The 20,758-nt window shown below is 47.9% G+C and overlaps 1 protein-coding gene across 1 annotated transcript in view; it reads left to right on the plus strand.

Moving 5' to 3' along the window:
• The window catches only part of EFCAB6 (EF-hand calcium binding domain 6), a 203,315-nt gene that overhangs the window by 156,289 nt on the left and 26,268 nt on the right, over window positions 1-20,758 (plus strand). Inside the window, exon 24 of the mRNA XM_023509416.1 lies at window positions 2,671-2,862. Within this exon, the coding sequence (XP_023365184.1) occupies window positions 2,671-2,862 (192 nt within the window). The remainder of the gene's footprint in view (window positions 1-2,670; window positions 2,863-20,758) is intronic.

Raw genomic sequence — 20,758 nt, forward strand, 5'->3', positions numbered from 1 at the left:
TCACAGCAACCTCAAACTCCTGGGCTTAGGCAATTCTCCTGCCTCAGCCTCCCAAGTAGCTGGGACTATATGTGCCCGCCACAACGCCCGGCTTTTTTGTTGCAGTTTGAACAGGGCCAAGTTTGAACCTGCCACCCTCGGTATATTGGGCCAGCGCCCTACCCACTGAACCACAGGTACCGATTTTTAAGAAGTCAAGCAGGAGAGCCCTTTAGGGTACAAGAAAGACTCTTGGAGCCGGGCCAGTGAGATGAAAAGCCAGAGAAACTGCCCAGTCTCCACTCCTGCCATCTACTTCATACTTCTTTTCTTATAAATCAGATCCCAATTTCAGTGTGTAGGGAGCAAGGTAGGCTCTAGAGTGATGCCGCTTGACTGCTAGCACGGTTTTCTCAAACCGAGACCCATGGAACCTGTGGGAAATGCTCCTAGGCCACAAGATTCTGAGCAAGATAGCAGGGAAGGTGGACAGACAGATGGACGGGGGCACTGGGGGAATGCAAGGAAGGTGGACAGACAGATGGACGGACGGGGGCACTGGGGGAATGCAGGGAAGGTGGACAGACAGATGGACGGGGGCACTGGGAGAGTGCAAGGAAGGTAGATGGACAGATGGACAGGGGCACTGGGGAGAGCAGGGAAGGTGGACAGACAGATGACGAGGGCACTGGGGGGGAGGAAGGTGGACAGACAGATGGATGGGGCACTGGGGGGAGCAGGGAAGGTGGACAGACAGATGGATGGGGACACTGGGGGGAGCAGGGAAGGTGGACAGACAGATGGATGGGGCACTGGGGGGAGCAGGGAAGGTGGACAGACAGATGGATGGGGCGCTGGGGGGAGCAGGGAAGGTGGACAGACAGATGGATGGGGCACTGGGGGGAGCAGGGAAGGTGGACAGACAGATGGATGGGACACTGGGGGGAGCGGGGAAGGTGGACTGATGGATAGGGGGCACTAGGGGGAGCAGGGAAGGTGGACTGATGGATAGGGGACACTGGGGGGAGCGGGGAAGGTGGACTGATGGATAGGGGGCACTGTGGGGTGCAGGGAAGGTGCACAGAGAGAGGGCACTGGGGGGAGCAGGGAAGGTGGACTGATGGATAGGGGCACTGTGGGGTGCAGGGAAGGTGCACAGAGAGAGGGCACTGGGGTGGGAGGGGAGGGAGGGATGATGACATCTAAGGACAGCCATCAAAGGGGACCCCAGACGTAACTGTGCATTTGTATGTCAGCCGAGGTGCTGAAATGTTTTAACAGCTCCTTACATTTACATAACATGAATTTTCTAAGCCTTTTCACATTTGATTCTTCCACCAGCCTGTGGCTTGGGAGGCTGGATTTGCACACAGACTCAGTTAAGTACAGACCCTGGGGCCAGAGAAAGCTGGACCCCAAGTCAGCTATAGGCCTGCTGAGCATTGCACGATGCCCCCTCCATGTCGCATGCCTGCAGGTGCCCTGGCAGCACAAAGCTCTCAGTTTGCCGTGTTTGTTTTTCTGATTAGCATTTAGCACCCAGATGGGGCATTTTCCAGTAAACTTAGTACACCTTACAACAGCCCTCTGAGTTAAGTCCATCTTTATAGCCAAATACCTGGAACTCAGAGAGGTGAGGGACTTAACAGTGGGCACAAGAGCCCAGATTTAAAGGCCAATTCCTGACCAGAGGGCCAGGGGATGTGTCCTGCTGGACACAGATGCCTCACATCTCCACGGCAAAGTAACAGTGTGAAGCTATCTAGTATTTTAAGGTTAATTTGGTTACACAGATACCATCACCCTGGTGGGCCATGGGATATGCCTAATTAGCCCCGAGTGAGAATTAACCGTAAGGCAATTTGGTTTGGGGTTTGCAGGCACATTAAATTCTTACTTAAATAAAAAGATCTTAATCTACCACTCGATACAGATTTCCTAGTGCAATAAAAATGAATGATTTTATTTCGACAGATGGAAAAAAATGTGTTTTCTTTTTATAGCACATTTTTGCACTTTTTCAGTCTGACTACTATCCCGCCAGGTTGGCAGTGTGCACCCCGGCCCCTCCAGCGTGGGCGTGGGCCTCAGGGGGCTGCTTGTATGTGAGGCCCCTCAGGCTGTGGCCGAGGGTCAGGAGAGGACCACAGCCTCAGTGTGGAGGCTGTGGGAGGCAGAGAGGGGGTCAGGGTGGCTCCATGATTCTTCCTCTTAGCTACTCCACATCGGACTCTGCCTTGAGATGCCTGCCCACAGACGGTGGGATCTCTCCTGAGCCCCCTGTCGACAAGAAATTTACACATCAGGGGGCCTAGAATTTAAGAAGTGAGAGAACATCAGCAGAGTACTTTCTCCTTTCCTCTGTCAAACAGGGCTCCTGGGTGCAGGGGTTAGGTTTCCATTGTGCCTGGGGCTAGAATTCCTCTCCACTCTTCTTCCTCACTCTAAATAGGAGCAAATAAGGTGAATTCCCTCTAGAATTCATAAGCGCTTATCCTGCCTGTGAAGCTTCCTAGTCTGGATCCTTCATAATGGTGCATTTATTTAGCAATTGGAATTTTATAAGGGACTTTTATATACTAGATTTTAATTGCATTTGGCAGAAATGATACTGAAGGAAAATGGTTTTGATATATTCACTTGACAGTAACATTTCCCTCTCTCCCTCCTTCCTTCTTTCCTTTCTTCCAGGCATTTTCTGCACTGGATAAAGAGGACACCGGGTTTGTAAAGGCTGCAGAATTTGGACAAGTTATTAAGGATTTCTGTTACAAACTCACAGATAATCAATATCATTATTTTTTGAGGAAGCTAAGAATTCATCTAGTCCCATATATAAATTGGAAATATTTCCTCCAGAACTTCAGCTATTACCTTGAGGAGGTAAGGATGTCTGTAGCATATAAACATCTTTGTGAAAATGAGCTAAAATTAGTTTCTCCAATATGGATAATTGATTTAAACCACATCAGATATATTGGCAATCACCTCATGTAATTAGCTCATTGTTATTGAAAAATTGGTATAGATTGTACATGGAGTATTAGATGGTGAATTTGTATCCTTTGTTAGGAAGATTTTGTTTTATTTTTATTTTATTATTTTTCAGAGAAGTTTTAGAGTTTGCTTTTATCTGGTTGTGTTAGAGTTCTAAGGAATCTTAGATCCTAGAATATGATCTAGGAAATAAGATTACTAGAGCAAACAGCATGATCATTTTTAAGGTTTTAGGTTAATAGTAATAATGGCAGCAAATGCTATAAAGCGCTTTCTGTGGGCCCCCGCCGTTCTTAGTCCCTTGCGTACACATCGGCAGGTGTAAGCCTAGTGCTGTTCATGTCCCCATTTGAGAGATGAGGCCCTGGCACAGAGACAGCAGGTCCTGCCCGCAGCCACCCAGCTGATGAAGGGAGAGCCGATGTGAAAACCCTAGGGGTGGGGAAGTTGGGCACTCAGGTCATCTGGACCACTCCCACAGGCCGCCAGGGCTCATCCCAGCTTCTCTGCAGTGGCCAGCTCTGTGCCTTGTGAAAAAGAGGTGCCCTGGGTGGCCACTTCCACACTCCTTGGCCGAAGTCCCAGTGCTAACCACTGCATCACCATCGGTGGCATAGCACTTGCAAGATGGCAGCGGCAGTGGTGTCTGGCACAATCGGCTGGGCGGGCTGGAGGCTCCTGCAGCTGTGGTGCCTGCCAGGTGCGGGTGTGGCCAGGGAGGCGGGTAACAGGGAGGGGTTGTGATTACCGTATTCCAGGGTGTTATTTTGCATACAGATATCGTTACTGCTTTCTAGAGTTGCACTTTTAATGTATAAGAATAAATAAAAGAATTAAGAACATTTATATAGGTATGGAAGCAGTCCTACCTATGTATAATGTGCATCCTTATTTTTCCCTCAAAAATTTGGGCAGAAAAGTGCACATTATACATAGAAAAATATGGCACATTGAATGTTGACTTCCACACTTATTTTTTTTTGCTTAACATTATGAATTTAAGACTTATTCATGTTGACACACCGGCTTCAGTCCATTCACGTAAGCTGCTGTAGAAATGGTCTTAAATGAAGGAATGTGTGTTACTTGGAGGAACGTGCTACCACACAGTCACCGTCCTCCTGTTAATGAACCTTCCTCCACCAGGAGCAGACACCAGTTAGACCTCATGCCTGCCTCCTTGTGCGCGCACATGGGCACTACTGTGTGTGAAATTCTGATGGGAGGGCAGGCCACGGTCAGCTTCCCCAGCTACAGTCGGCCTTCTACTGAGTGGCCGTACAGCTGCACTCCCCGCAACAGTCTGCGAGAGCTCCTGGCAGTCCACACCCCTGCTGACCCTTGGTAACTGCCAACCAGATTGTGAGTGAGGTTACAAGTGTGTATGCGGGTGGGGGTGGGAGTGTTAGCCACGCAGGTTTCTGCAGACACTGGAGAGGGTTTCAGTCAGTCCCCTGTCAGCATGTGAATCGCAAGTAACCTTCTCCTGGTCTGTCATCTATCTTTGCTCTTTGCTTATGATGACTCTCACTATTCTTAACCATTATACTTTCTGTGATTTTGAAAACATACATTTACTGTGGAAATTTGAGGAAATGCGGGTAAATTTAAAAAAGAAAGCAGGAATCTAAGCCCCAAGATGTTGGCATGATGATAAGAACAACCCTGGCCACCATTTAGCGATCACCTGCTAAGCTCTGGGCCCTTCCCGAGCGCTTCCTCATCTCCCTGTCTCCAGTGAGCAGATGGACACCAAGAAGTCAGTGGCCACCTCAGCTAGGAGTGGCTGGCCGGGCGGTTCAGACTTAGAGCTAATATTCTGTGTGTCACACTGCCTTGGAGACCTTCTTTTCCCTATTTTTAATGCACTTTTTTAAAGGAGCATAGATGATACTGTGTATATAGTCATGGATCTTGCTTTTTTTCACTTAACATGAAATTGTGCCATGTCACTTAAAGGACATCAGTTAAAGTGACTCTGATAGTCCATCAAACTCCCTTCCTTTTAAGTAGTCAGGTTTTACTGCAGCTTTTGCTACTGTGATTTACTCTACAGTGAACTCTGTGTATGTAAATCCATATCCATGTTTTGGAATCTAAGAAGTTAAATGACGGGTCAAAGAACAGGAATATTTTTATTGACCTCAGAAGCAGACCTTTATATATTATTTTAAATAATTATTTTCTATAAAGCTGAATCACATGAAATTACCATTTTTAAAGTCATAGGAGATGGAATATTGACAATTTCACACATTTAAGCTAATACTTGTAGAAGTTGTGACCATTATACGCTATTCAGAATATACTGATAACTTTGAAGAAAAAATTAAAACCACCCCAGGGACAACCAGTATCGATATTTTGGTGTATGTACATCCAATCCCTTTTCTATATAAATATCTTTTGGGAGTCGGCCAATGACAGACTGTATTCGCTTTTGAGTTTGGGGGTTGTGTTCTGGACTCTTGAAAGCTTGTTTTTTAATGAACATTTTTCACTGATATCAAAGTAATATATACCCTGCGGGTGCAACAGATGAGGACCAGGCTCTCTGGGTGGCGCCTCACGGCCTCTCCTCAGGGTTCTCTGGACGGCTGTCTTCAGCCTTCCCCTCAGTGTGGCAGCCTGGCCCTCTCCCAGCTCATGGATTCCCTCTAACGCGTACATTTCACCGGGCACGTGCTGCTCCACTGTGGCCTCGTTCCCTGTCTCTGTGAGCACGTGTTTCCTAGGGGCTCCTGAGTACCAGGCACCGAGGTGCCGAGCTTAGCGAACCAAACAGACGGGTCCTCGCCTTGCAGGAGCCTCCATTCTGGAGAGAGAAACAGACCAGGAGTGAGTGACGGGATTGCTCCTGTCTGAGAGGGTGACTTCCAAGCCTGTGAGGCAAAGCAGTGAGTTAGTGACAGAGGGGAAGGGGCTCCGGCACGGCCAGCGTGACACCATGGGTCTGAGGGGTGTGAGGACAGTTGTGGGGTGGGTGAAGGAGAGAGCTATAGGGGACGCAGGCAGGGCAGGTGGCCTGGGGTTCTCGTAAAGATTTTGGCTTTGACTCTGGATCTTTGAGGGACCCGTGAGTAGAGGAGGCTGTGCTCAGACCTCCACAGTCCTGCCTTTGGGTGGCTGGACCGTCCCATGCACAGGTCACCGGGATCTCTCTGCTGGCTCTGGAGTTACTGGCCCGGGGTGTGAGCATCTCTGCAGCTTCCCCCGCCTTAGGGAGCTCGACCTGATCTCCCAGTCACCTTCACCTCCAGAAGCACTTTGCTCACCAGCCAGTGAGAAGGTTTAGGGCTAATTGTGAAAAGAGTGATGAGGATAAATCTGCTCTAAGACAGGAGTGACAGGAGTGGGCTGGGGACCAGGACACAGAGGCGGCCCTACCCTTGGGAGCCCTGCACTGCCACCTCCTGCTGGGTCACCCCCCAGAGTGGACCTAGGAGGATGTGGTAACAGCCAGGGCCTGAGCCGAGGTGAATCAGGAGCGTGTGCGTTTGGCAGGAGGACAAGCTGAGCAAGGGAACTCTGGGCTGGAAGGACAGTGTGAGACCAGGAGAGTGAGACACGGCAGGGCAGGGGATGACCACACACGGTTCTGGTCATAGCGGATCCCAGGGAGGTGAGGGCTTTCTTTCGTCCTGCTTTCTTTCTTACCCCTGGGATAAGAGGAGTGACAGGGACAGACCACAACGGTTCCAGCATCTTTTGCTGGGGTTCAGGTCCCTTCCTCTGAGTGAAGAAGAAGCAGTGATGACTTCTGAGCCCCCAGATGGGCAGCTCACCCTCGGGTGGTGGGAAGGTGAGGAGTCTGCTCCCGAGAAGACTCCTCACGTTTAATCCCAGCCTGGTCTTTTTTTAATAGCAGGGAAAAGAAGTAACAAATAATAGCAGTAGTTAATGCATCATCCTTAAAGCTCATTAATGTGATACCAGTCATCCTTTTCCTCTGGGGAATGCACAGGAGGCAAGTAATTAAAAGAAGATTACCAAAATGTAATTAAGACAGGAGGCACCTCTCCTCACAAAGCAAGTTCACCGTGAATAATCCCCGGGCAAACCAAATCCATTCTTGGAAAGGGAAAAACTGGAATTTTAGTTAAGACATTGCTTAAGACCTTGAGTCGATTGCAAGTACGCAGAGAGTAAAGACAATTTCACAGCTACTCGTAATCCATTCCTTATATTGGGTGTACCACTAAGTCTGTCCTCAGAAACTTTTGCTAATCTCACATCTCATCCGCCTGTCACAGACACGTGAAAACGATCTGAGCATTTCTCACAGCAAACGCGGGTGCTTTCTGGTCCCAGGCCCGCTACTTCACCAGGCGGTCTCGCCTCTTCCCAGCTCCTTCTGCTTCTCTGTGGAGCACCACTGCAGTCAGATAGTGTTTCTCAAAGCGCAGGGCCGGGCCACCGGCCAGCACAGATCAGCCCGCTGTGGGGCACGGGTCAGTGCATGGGCAGGCCCAGGGTGGGGGGTCTTCTGTGCCGCAGGCACGGTGGTTCCCCTGTGCACACAACCCTCAACCTTGAGAACCAGCCCCTTGGTCACACAGGCTCGTGAGCGGATGGGAAGACGAAGGCGAGTGTGTCTTTCCAGGGAGGGGCCCGATGCTCCTTCCTTCCTGCACCTGAGCCCGTCCCACCTGACTCACGTGGGAAGCACCCACCTATGGGGCATAAAAGAAGGAGGAACGTGGTAGTGGGTCCGAAATGCTGTCTAGTGGCCTGGTTAACAAGCAAAACAGGCGGGTAGGGGGCACAAGTCCTCGATGGCAGCAGAAGTGCCTTTTCATGAGATTCCAAGGAACCGGGTGAGAACATCACCTGAACTTCTCTCCTCACAGACTCCTCTTTTTCACCCCGGAAAAACATTTTACACTCAAAACGCTATGTGCAAAATGTGGAGTATCACCTTGTTTTTAGAAAATTGTTCCTGTTTAGTGTTTCTTTCAAATCTTAACACACAATTTCAGTATCTTCTGCAAATGTAAAAATAACGCTCAGAGCAGAATACAATTTTTAGAAGACATAGGAGAAACCCATATAACATCTCTGTACTTTATTACCATAGAAATGATGGAATTTTTTAACAAAACACATTCTTACTCCGTGCAGAGTAATTATTTTGTCACACTCCAGCCAGCAGAGAGCCAATGAGATGTTTCCTTCCTTGATGTTGCTAATACACGATCTTTAAAGTCACTCCCTTCTATGTTAAATAACCTGAAGGTGGTTCTTTTGTCAAGAGAGAATTGAAGAATGTAGTTCTCAGCCAAAGGTCGTAAAGCACATCAAAATGTTTGTAATCTTTTATGAATGTCATATTTCTACTTGCTGCCAACGGTGTTACTTCAATGTTTCTTTCTTTTATTGTAAATAGAATGGTGTCCATGTATTTTTAAAGAATATGATAGAAGATTGGAGAAGTTTCCTTTTCAGAAAAGGGCTCTAAGATTATTAGAAATAAATTAAGTAAATTATTAAGATAGTATCATTACTGTTACACTAGCTCCTGATGGTGAGAAAAGCTAAGTCTTCTTGATATAACCACAGTGATTTTATGTTTCCTGTGACTCACTTTCTCCCCTTGCTAATGGGACATTTACTACCTGTTGTCCTGTAGACGCTGACACTACAGCCGGTTGTGTGAGGTAACTCAGTCCAGTACTCAGTGGCCTCAGTGACAGGCAGGGCAAGGGGCTGGCCCACTGTGCCTAAGTACCAGTAAAGGAAAGTGTCATCGCAGCCTTGAGTGTCACCAGCAGCTCCCCCCCGCAGGGCCTGTAGGCCTCGTGTGGTGGCCCTGTGAAACCGGTGGGCAGGAGGCAGCCCCTCAGGCCTTCGAGCTTGATGAGCTGGCTGCCCCACGCGGGGAGAGCCCCGGGTCCTTGGCAGAGGCATTTCTGCTTCCTCTGAGCACCGGCATCTGCTCTGGTCCCTGCTCTGTCCTAGTGTCAGCACTAGTACAGTCTTCTGAAAGCCAACCATGGTGATCAAAGCAGCGGGAAAAAGTGCCATCACTTTTCCTGTGCTCAGTCCACAGGAAAATTAGCAATGAGGTGGCACAGCCCACTCAAGTCGGCTCCCACTGTCGTGGTACAGAGTTAGTCTTTAAGGTTTAAACATTGTCCCAAGTTCAGGTTGGTCACACTGCCACTCCTCTGCATGTGGATTTAAACCCTGCCAGGATCCGAAGCCCCCTCGCAGGAAGGAGTGTGAGTCTGCTTCAGCTCTGGCTCCCAGAGGGATGAGTGGTCTGGGGCTGGGCTCCTGCTCCACTTCCATAGTTGCCAGGTGGCACTTTGCCAGACACAGGACAGGAGCAGCCACCTGAGAGAGGGGCTCAGTGTTTGGTGCCTCTTGTAGGAATGTGATGATGGCCACCTCAGACTTGCTTCCATGTCGGCCCTGTGGAGCGTGTCACCCTACCCACCCACCCATTGGAGAAACCCCTTTTCAAACAGCTGTTTTGGGTAGGGTGACCAGACGTCCCGCTTTTGGCAGGACAGTCCTAATTTTTAACAATTTGTCCTGTCTCCTGTGGCGTTTTTAAAAAGTCCCAATTTTTGGAAAGAATGCACAAACGGGCAGGAGAACAGTAAGGGAATATACAGTTTTCGGCTGCCATGTGGCTATTTTGCCAGGATATGAGTTTTATATTATTTTTGTTAATTTTATAATGTTAAACTATAATAATAACAAATAATTGTTGAGAAGTGATTATTGAGAACTGCTTATCAAAGTTTGCATTGTTATCAGGCCCCACCCCCACCCCACCCCCGCCCCGCCCCCTGTCAATGGTGTCCCGCTTTACCAATGTTAAAATCTGGTCACCTTAGTTTTGGGCAGAAGAGGTGAATTCCTGCTGATGTAGTTATTTTGATTTATATGGTTAGATTTTCTCAAACCCAACAGTCCCATGTTCCTGGCAGGGCCTCCTTGACTTGCGTCCCAGCCTCATGCATGGCCTGCAGGGGCAGCCTTCCCCAGCTCCTGGCAGTGCCTGATGTTCCCACCCTGGGATTCTCAGGCACTCCCACAACCTTCCCTGACACATCCTGATTCCTGCCTCAGTGCGTCGCTCTGTGTGCTCAGCCCAGGCGGCAGGCGCCTCCGTTCATTTGCCTCAACATGCCCATCAGACTGGAAGAATGTTAACACTGCACATGTGCTGGGCACAGGGCCAGGCCCGTGGGGACAGCTAGACACACTCACAGTCCCCTTTGCGTGGATGGTGAGTGCTCCAGCAGAAATGGCTGTGACCCTTTGTGAACACGCCGGAAGCCAGGCAGTCCCTGAGTTGCAAACATCTGACTGGAGTGTGACTCACCCTTATGAATGGAGGTTCTTGCAGGTGGTAGGTGAAAGCATCTGTTCAAACTTACGTACAAAAACTTCAGAACAGACCTATACAACCTGTCTCATTTGTAACCTGGGGACTGACCATTTTAATTTGAATGGTCCGTGCTGAGAGATTAAGAGGAAAGAGCAAGTCCTCTATCTAGTAATTGTGCTGGCCAGTTACTGTCATCCTCCTGTCACCCACATCACCACTAAATGATGGCCAGCAGGCCCTGGGCGTGTGCTGTGAGCCAGCCACCATTGTGTGGTGTCAGGGTTAAATGAGTTGATCCTCCCAGCATGTTAGCACATTTTACAGAATCAGAAACTGAGGCTCAGAGAGACAGCAGCACCTGTGCCCACGGCTGGAAACGCTGGCGCTGTATCAGAAAGCCCCTCCCAGCCGTGCTCCCTGCCTCCCACCTGGGAAAGGATGTCCGCTCTCCTGTCTACCTCAGAGCGTCGTTCAGATGAAGCAAGTTAATGGAGAGAGCTTTGCCTGGTAACTAACACGGCAAACACCAAACATTTGCCTTCCTTATTATTTTTATTCTACCCACTTCAGTGAGTGCACATTTAATGTTCGGTAATGATGTGATTAAATGGTATAGGATTTATTTGGGTGAAAGGATTTGTTTTAATAGTTTTATAAATGACTTCACCCTTGAGTTTATTGAATCATTAAAGGGTCAGAGGGGTGGCTTAAATGTTTCACTGTTATTTCTCTGTGTTTTATGGCAATTTCATGCTACTGAAGGATTTGTGAATTGGGTGTTTGCAAAGGCTTTGGCATAGATCCTTTGTGAATGTCAAGCTGTGTGCGGGGGTGAGCACAGAAATCCAGGAGGAAGAGGAGGAAGAAGAGAGGGAGGGGACCAGCTGTGTGGGCATGAACAGCTTCCCGATGAGCTTGCGCTGAGTCTGGAAGGATGAGCAGGAGGAGCCGGCCAGGGAGACTGGAATGGGGCGGTAGATGAGGGGTGTGTGCAGAGCCCGAGACTGGGGGAGCGCCGTGCTTTGAGCATGGCCAGAGCGTGGGCAGTCAGGGAAGGCCCGTGGCAAAGGGTTCTGTGAGGAGACCCAGGGGCAAGGCGGCCCACCTTGTGCTTGCTTGGCGGGTTCTTGGTGTCACTTCTTCAGTGCAGAGGCTCTGGTCTCTGTGGCCACTGCTGGGGACAGTGCAGGCACCAGCGCACCCTGGTCAATCTTTGAGTCACAGCACTGTGTTTTCAGTAAGCACTTGTGTTCTCCTGTATGGGTCAGGGGGTTGGAATTGCAATAAAATTGAAAGAGCAAGGCTTTAGAGTGACCCTCGAGAGCTCCAGAATCGGCTAGCAGCAGGTGGCCTGGGACCATGGCAAGTCCTGGCCTCTTAGACACACTTTATCTATACCACAGGGAAAGCCACAGCTGCCTCACAAGGTGCCTGGCTAAAGGAGGTGCTGTACGGTGGCCACCAGAGCCACAGTGAAGCTTGACCTCACTGATGGCCTCAGATGCCAGGTCTGAGCAGCGGTTATCCTTCTAGGGAGGCTGGAATTGTGCCTGCAGTTTGGGTGACACTACGTCACTTGTGCAAACAACATGCTGGATGATTTACTCCGATTCTGCAGTCTCTTCAGCCCCATCTCCTAACGACACGAGTCTCCCTTTGGGGGTGTGCAGGCCTTTGTCCCATGTGTGTCTAGGTCTGGCAGGAGAGGTCTGTAGCTGTCAGCTTCCACACAGCTTCTGGTTTATTTTCATCTGGATTTTTAAAGGTTTCATCTTTTTTTTTTTTTGACAAGCAGCTTTACTGCTGTTGTTATTTTTAGCATTCATTTATTCACTGTAAATACAAATGAAGACACAGTACAATTAATTTCTTTCCTAATCAAAATATTTGATCAAACGAAGCAATTTTTCAATTCTTAGAAGTAATTATATTGTTCTTTAAAAGGAAGTGGAAGAGTGCTTTCCCAAGTATTCTAATTAGGAGTTTTTGCTACCTGCTGAGTTCTCATACTCTGTGAAGTTTCAGGATCTTTTTTTCTTCCTGTAACAAACCATGTGATTGTCTCCCGAAGTATTCAGAACAAAACTTAGTATGTGATCATACCATCTGGTGAGCTAATTATAACCTTCAGAATTAAATTAATCTACAAATGCATCTCTAATCTGACAGCTTGCGTAGACCTTACAAAACCTCTTTGTCTTAACCTGTTACTCACAGGCAGGTGACTGCCATCTTGACACCCAAGGCGGGCGTGAGGTCCCCTTGCAACATGCCAGTTGTCAATGAACACTGATGATCAAAAAGCGACCTGTGCTAAGCAGCCCACTTCTTTGCTCTGTATTCGAAGCTCATCCCCTTTTACTTCTTCCTAGTTAGAAATCCAGAACTGTATCAGTCAGCTATTGCCAAGTAACAAACAACCATAAAGCCTCAAGAGCACAAAACAATAAGAATTTGTTCAGCTTCCACATCTGTGGGGTGGCCAGTGGACACCAGGCTCAGCTTTGGTATCTTTTTCTTTTATGATTTATTTCAGATTAACATGAGGGTACACATGATTCGATTGCATTGTTCTTATTTGTTAGGTAAAGTTCACGTTATAGTTGAGCCCTTCACCCCGGGGGTGTGCTGTAGACCTACACTGTGCACATTAGGTGAGAGCTTACCAGTCCCCCTCCCTCCTCCCTCTCTCCGTCCCCCCACTTGAATTTAATTGCGTTTTCTCTTGGGTGGGCCTGTGTTAGTTCATCTACTGGCTTCATATTCGTATTGAGTACATTGGATACTTGCTCTTCCAATCTTGTGATACTTTACTAAGCAGAATGTTCTTTGGCTCCTCAGCTCTGGTGTCTTGACTGGGATGTCTCTGCCCTCTCTCTCTCTCTCACCCTCCTCGCTGGGCCAGCGTGACAGCCGGGGCACATTCTCAAGGCAACCACATGGGACAAAAGGGCTGCCCAGTGGTGTCAGAGCTCTTTAATTCTTTGGTCACATTATACTTACCAGCTTTCCGCTGGCCGAAACATGATGGGGCTGAACCCCAAGCTAAGAGGTAGAGAAATGCCCCCAGCCTCTTTAGCGGGAGGACTATGAAGGCACATGGCAAAGGATGTGACTGCAGCAGAGCCCAAGAGGACAGACGCGCACCCCTGTGTCCTGCTCTGCTGCCTTGGGACAAATGTGCACCCCCGTGTCCCGCTCTGCTGCCTCATCAGGCAATTCAATCTGCCACCTCCCTGTTACATTTTCTCTTCCCTGTTGTCTGAGGAAGTTGTTTAAGACATGATTTGGTGGAAAATTTATTTTATAAGTCAGCTGAGAACAATGCTAGATGTAAATTCGGTCTAGGACAAAAGTTAGACAGGAGCCACCTGTACTGTGAAGCAATGAGTCTGAACTGACCACACTCCAGGTTCACTTCTCCCGTGGGAGCCTGCCCTGCCCATCTGGCTGGTTCTTGAACTTGGCTTGACCCTCGCCGCAGGTGCTGGTCCTGCTGTTTGTTTGGGCTGAGTAAGAAAGTGTCTCTCTTAGAGCTTTTCCCAACCTAAAGGTTCATCTTTTGCAGGATACTGGTTAATTCAGCTTCATCACGGATGCTGGAGAGGAATGCGCCTTTCTAAAGCAGGTGTGGGGTCTCCCTGAATACCCTGGCTTTTCTTGGAATGATTCTCATGGGGAAGTTCTCTGCAGTCAGTGTGGTTATCCTCACCTTACAGAGAGAACATGAGCTCAGCTGGAAGATGGCAGAGCAGGGCCCTAGCCTGAATCGAAGCCCATGGCTGGACCCCCAACACCCCAGCTGCCCAGAGCACAGGGAAGCCACCAAGGGACCCAGTCCAGCGGCACACCTACTGTGAGCCTAGCCCCCGACCTGGGCTTTTGGGGAATGTGGTCACATCCCAGACCTGGCTCCTGCCTGGAAGTGCCTCCAGATCCTTGGTTGTGTGGTCTGACCTGCAGGCAGTGGCTGCACCAGAACAGCCTGAAACCAGGTCTGTTTGACCTCCTGACTCAGATCTGCATGGACCAGTGGCAGCAACAAGGGTGGCAGGCTTGAGGCTGGACACCAGCGGGTCATAGCAGCGAGAGCCCAGGCCTGCTCTTGAAAGTCTGTGTGTTTGTCCCGCATCATCCCGGTGAGGGCCGTGATAGCAGGTTTAGGTGCATGTTTTGCCCAAGGGCAGAAGAAAAGGGGCAGAGCTGAGCCCTGGGTTGATGGCAGGCTGTCCCCACTCTCCAGGCATAAGTTGGACCCTTCCTCTGGACTCAATGGATCCTGGCCGATTTGGTTACACCTGGTAGGCGCTGCTGGGATTCCCAGCTGCCTGCTCCCTCCACCCAGGCTCACAGCTGACTGAGGGCAGCTGGAGGCCTGGGCCAGGCTGGGCTCCTAGCAGTGCCTGCCTCTCCCAGAAACCCTCCTTAGAGCACCTGGTTGCCTCCTGCTCACCCCCACCCAGAACTTGCGTCATTGGGGCAGCCTCTTGAATGGCTTGCGTCCCCATAATGGTAGGATTAGAACCACGGGTTTATGTTCTAAAGCTGTGATTTGCTTTTTACCAAAGAAATATCATAGATGGATACTTAGGAAACTGAGAAACAGTCGTAAAGGGTATCGCGCATAGGCTTTTAATGATTGTATACTTCATATATCTGGATGTAATGTTTTTGCGTATTTTGCCAACATTATAGTGTAGTGACAAAGGGGGCCAAAAATGTTCCTTTTGGTAGTGGTGGTCTGTATTTCTCTGCCACACCTGGAAGGACAATGTTTACTAAAACAAGGCCCCACGGATACCCTTGAGTAAGAGAAAAACCTTTCAAACATGTAAACCAACCTCTAATCAAGTTAGACCCAGTGCACAGATTCTACTACTTATTTTTTTTCCTGGCATTGTAAAAGTCACTAGAAATGGACGGAGCCCATCTCTGTCAGATGAGGGGCCGTGGACCCAGGTCAGGGCCTGCTCCGCCTCCCTCCCCTGCATGCTTCTCTTCCTGTCCAGACCCCACTACTGTCCTGAGGGCGCCTTTTATGTAAAAGCATAGTCAATATTGGAAAGTGTTTTTGCATCTGAAGTTAGTGGTGTCTTTTTTGATTAGGAGAAGCATTTCTTCTAGTTATAGAAAAAGCATTATTTTCCTCCATTCAGATTCAGTGATCACGTGAGAAATGCCAGGGACACAGAAGCGCCAGACCAAGAGCCATCTGTTCTTCCCTGGCGTCCCCAGTCACTCAAGCGATGCTGGCAGTGGCTGAGCAGCTTTGCTAAAAAGTGAACTGGAAACCAGAATGTGGGTGCCTAGCAGATTCTGAGCCCAATGCCCTTGACAGAAAAGCCAGGTGGCTCTGCCTCCAGTGGCCAGTGGGTCTGAAGGATGCAACCATGTCCACGGGGCCTGGGGACCTGGGGTCGATAGTTTGTCCCCTGTGCACGGAGGTGATGACAGTGGTGGCTGCTGGGTGTGGAGTTTTCAGTCATCTTCAGTTTTTCTCTGCACCTTTTCTTATAGCTTCTAAGTTTCCTATGGTGGCCGTGCAATAATTGTTTTTGCAAGCAGGAAGGCAGCATCTCCACGGCCACAAGCTGCCTTTTCCACAGAGGCCGTTAGCCACCCTGCACACTCCTCGCTCCATCACGTGGCCAGGCCGCTTTGCTTCTCCTTTGCCAGCACCTTGTCTGTCCCTTTGCCTCTCCAGGCGAGGTAGCAAGGTGTCACTGCGGCCTGGGCTCCAGCTGCAGCCTTGGTGAGGGCGGGGTGGAGCGGCAGTGCTCAGGCGGCCTGGAGTGGAGCCGGGCTCCTCCTGTCCATCAGCAAGTGCGCGTGTGCGTCTGATTACTCAGTAGATGCGCCATTTTGCTGTCCTTTTCCACTTCCTGGAGCACCTTATTCCTTTGACATGTTCTAAATAGTTGCATTTTATTTCGTTTTATAGAAACGTCACATTTTACCTAGCAGTTCTCCTAAGGTTAGATGTCCAGATTTTGGCCAAATTGTTATTTTTGTAGACATTATTAATTTGGTAAATAATCCAGTAAGGATCATAATTCTAGGGTTCCACCTTGTTTGTTTCCTTAGGAAGAGTCCTAAGGCGGGGGGAGACCCTGAGTCAGAGCATGAGAACTTCTCAGAGCTGCAGAGACTTAATGCCCCCCTTCCAGTAATGACATATATTAGCAGTCAAACATGTTGCAGGTTTGTTAGAAGGAAAAGCAGAATCTTGTTCTAATTTCCATCTCCTGGCATCATGACAAGCTTTTGGATAGTAGCCCCTGGGCCACCACCAGGAGGGTAGTGTGAAGACCCTGCCAGCAGGAGTCCCTGGTGGCGTGAAGCAGATATCAAGCTCTCACTGTGTGCCAGCTTCTGTTCTGAGCACTTAGGGTTAGCAGTGAACAGAAGACCAAGCTTTTGGCTTCACAGAGTTGACTTTCTGTTGAGGGGGCAAATCCGTAGGTGGCAGATCAGAGAGCAGTCAGCTGGTGACTGCAGGGAGAGGGGCTGGGCTCCTGGTACAGGCTCAGAAATGCTGTAGAACCCCTGAAGGAAGTGGAGGGGCAGCAAGTGTGCGGCCCGAGGAAGTGCTATGCTTGCTCTGTTTGAAGCAGAGTGAGGAGGCCCTGAGGCTCTGAGCAGAAGCAGCAAGGTCAGAGGGAAGGTGGGAGAGTGCTGGGGCACACTGGAGGGAGGCCATAGTGAAGCTGCCTGTTACTCTGAGCCACAAGTGGGAGTCCTCTGAGGGGTTTGCCTTGATCTGATTTGCGCCTTTTAAAAAGACCATCCTCAGAGGAAAAAGATGAAAGGTATAGGCAGGGAGGCTGCTGCAGGAATCCACGGCAGAGGTGGCCTGGACTGGGAGCGAGGGTAGAGTGGCCAACTTCCAATGCACATTGAAAGCAGAGCCACTGGGGTTTGTGGGTGGTTTGGATGAGGATGATGGAACATGTCACGGATGAGTCCCCGAAGTAACTGGAAGGACAGTTTCTGCTTGCTGAGATGGAGCCTGCAGGAGAACTCTGTTTTGAAGTTGATGAACTGGGGTGTTCCATTTTGCCTGGGAGGAGGGCCCCTACCCAAGGATGTCTTCAGGTTGTCTGTGCTGACCCCTAATGCTTTACCATGCTGTGACAAACAGGCCTCGAGTGTGAGGGCCTGGCCCAGTGTGGACACGTTCCTCATGCGCTCACAGTCAGAGCTGCTGCCTGCTAACCTACCTGTGTATTTCTGAACCTGGCTCTATGACTCTGATTATCCCGAGTTCATGGATGAAAACGTCATTGCCAGCCTTTTCCAAAAACTTCATGATAATTCTCACATATTTATTTTTCAATATCAATGTTAATGTCAATATATCTGGAAATCCTCCCAAATACACATCAAGATTTTTATTAGAATTTTATGAAGCTTATTTATAATGTGAGAAAGGTTTTATCTTTTATAATTGTGTATTTATGTCCAGGAACATAATGCCTCGCCATCCCCCTGGTCTTGCGTTAATGACCTTAACTGGATGTGTACAGGCTTCTTTAACTGGGGACATCCCAGAGACATGGGGGTCAGTTCCTGACCACCGCAGTAAAGTGAGTCGTGGTAAAGTGAGTGATATTGTGGTGACATTGTGGCAAAGTGAGTCATGTCAACTTTTTGGTTCCCCATTGCACATGAAAGTTATGTTTCTACTATGCGGTAGTTGACTAAGTGTGCAGTGCCATCATGTCTAAAACACAATTCCTGTACCTTAATTAAAAATGCTTTATTACTAAAATATGCTGATAATCATCTGGACCTTCAGCAAGTCATGAACTTTTTGCAGGTAGAGGGTCTTGCCTGGATGTTGGTGGCTGCTGGCTGATGAGGGTGGTGCTTAGTGAAGGCTGGAGTGGCTGTGGCAATTTGTTAAAATAAGGCAACAGACTTTGCCGTATTGAGTGGACTCTTCCTTTCATGAAGATTTCTCTGTAGCATTTTAGTAGCATTTTTTCCACAGTAGAACTTCTTTCAAAGTTGAGGTCAATCCTCTCAAACCTGCCGCTGCTTTACCAACTTAGTTTAGGGGCATTCCGAATCCTGTGTTGTCACTCAGCAATGCTCACGGCATCGTCACCAGAAGACGCCATCTCAAGCGGCCACTCTCTTCACTCACCCATAAGAAGCAGCTGCTAACCCGTGAAGTCCCATCACGAGGTGGGAGCAGTTCAGTCCCGTCTGCAGGCTGCACTTTGATTCTCGTTCTCTCGCTGTGTCCCCCACACCTGCAGTGACTGCCCCACTAAAGTCTTGCACCCCTCAAAGTCCTCCATGAGGGCTGGAATCCACTTCTCCCAAACTCCTGTAAATGTTGATATTCTGACCTCCTCCATGAATTACGAATGTTCTTGATGGATCTAGAATGGATCTAGAACCTCCTTTCTAGAAGGTTCTCAAGTGACATTTCCCAGCTCTGTCAGAGCCATGGCCTTAAAAAATGTGTTGCTTAAATAATAAGATGTGAGATGAGTTACTCCTCAATCCATGGGCTACAGACTAGATGTTATGCGAGCAGGTATGAAAACAGCTGTAATCTCCCTGTGCCTCTCTATCGGAGCTCTGGGTGACTGACCAGGTGCACAGTCAAGGAGCAGTAATATTTCGAAAGGAACTTTTTTCTGGGCCGTAAGGTCTCAATAGTGAACTTAACACTGTTTAGTATATCATGCTCTATACCACTGTTTTTCAACTTTTTTTTATCTCCCAGCACACTTGAACCTATGGTTAAACTTCTGTGGCACACTTAAAATTATGTTGATAAAAAGAAAAAGTAAAAAAAAAATATGCTTACTGTGATTCGAACTTCTTTTGAAAATAATTAAATTAGTGATTTTTAAAATTTTTCATGGCACCCCGGTTGAAAATCATTGCTCTAAACAGATATGCTATGGTCCGGGCTTTGCTGTTGCGTTTACAGAACACACAGGAGATTTATCATCATTCTTAAAGGCCCCAGGATTTCCAGAATGGTATTCAATAGTTGTGTCATTAATGTGAATAGGAATTTTTTTTCATTTTTCAATTTCTGACTAGTGTAGTTACTGTAAAAGAAAGTGAAATAGGTTTGGGGGGTTTTGTGGGTTTTTTTTTTTTTTTTTGCATTTTTAGCTTGATCCAGTCATTTTCTTAAATTGTTTTCCAGAAATTTTCTGCTTGTACAATTATATTCACAAATGATAAATATTTCTTTTCAGCATCCCCATGTTTCTTTCATTTTCTTGTTTGATTTCAAAAGCTGGAGACTCTAGAAATGTAAGCAGCGGAAGTGCCAGGGAGCGTGCCCACTGCTTCCTGATGTCAGCGTTTCACTGTCTCATTCATTGAATATGATGTTTACAGACAGCGTCTAATTAATGCTCCTGTTTAGGGTATTCGTGTATTTCTATATACAGTAAGAATCTCTGTTAAGTTGATCCCCAGGTGGTCAACATAAGGAACTTCCCCTGAGTTTATGTGGTGCGTGTCTGGTCTATGAAAATTAGGTCAACTGAAGCAAGTGGTCAGGGTAGGGAGGTGGTCAGCTCTGCAGGTGGCCTGTCGCCCATTCACTTCCCTCCATTCTATTCTACACCATTTGATCAAGAATGGCTGCCATCTGCTGACAGGTGACCTTCACTAATGTAAGGAATTAGAAGATTAGCTAATTTCTGAAGCATTCTTATGCTTGGCATAAACCCTAGTTGATCTTCATGGGTCATTTTTAACTTGGTGTTAAATATTTCTATTATTTTATTTTAGAATTTTTGCATTAATAGCCACAAACTAGATTGGTTTATATTTTTATCATGTTTTGGTATTAGGATAATATCTATGAATTGGAATAGTATACATCTGTTTTCTGTGTCCTAAGAATAATTTGACTATTGTAAAAGTTATCCATTCCTTGAAGGTTTGACACAGCTTGCCTTTAAAATCATCTGGGCTTGACACTTTTTAAGTGGTAGGTGGTAGAACTTTTAACAGTGTATTCCATTTCTTTTGTGGTTACCTATCTATTCAGGCTTTTCTAAAACTTAAGTTAAATTTAGTAATCTGTATTTTGCTAGAAAACGATTCCATCTTCTCTGGCATTTAAAGCATTATCATACTTTATTCTTCCATATCTGTTGTTAGAATTGTAATATTTCCAATTAGTTTTGTGCTTTAACACTTTCAAAGAGCATTCAGATACTTCATCTCAAGTGGGCCCTTATTGCTCCTGGGCAGATGAGGGTGAAAAGCAAGTACATTCCTTCTTCCAAGGCCACATGGCCAGGTGGAGGCAGAGTCTAGATCAAGCCTTGCAGCTACATCCACTGTCCTTTCCAGCAGTGTTCACCTGGGGCCCCTCCTCCCTGAAGGTATGACCAGCGTCAGGTGGACTTTCCATGTCCAGGAGAGGTTCCCCTGAAGGTATGACCAGTGTCA

The sequence above is a fragment of the Otolemur garnettii genome, unplaced genomic scaffold, assembly GCF_000181295.1.
Source record: "Otolemur garnettii isolate 467f Iridium unplaced genomic scaffold, OtoGar3 scaffold00007, whole genome shotgun sequence".
Lineage (NCBI taxonomy): Eukaryota > Metazoa > Chordata > Mammalia > Primates > Galagidae > Otolemur > Otolemur garnettii.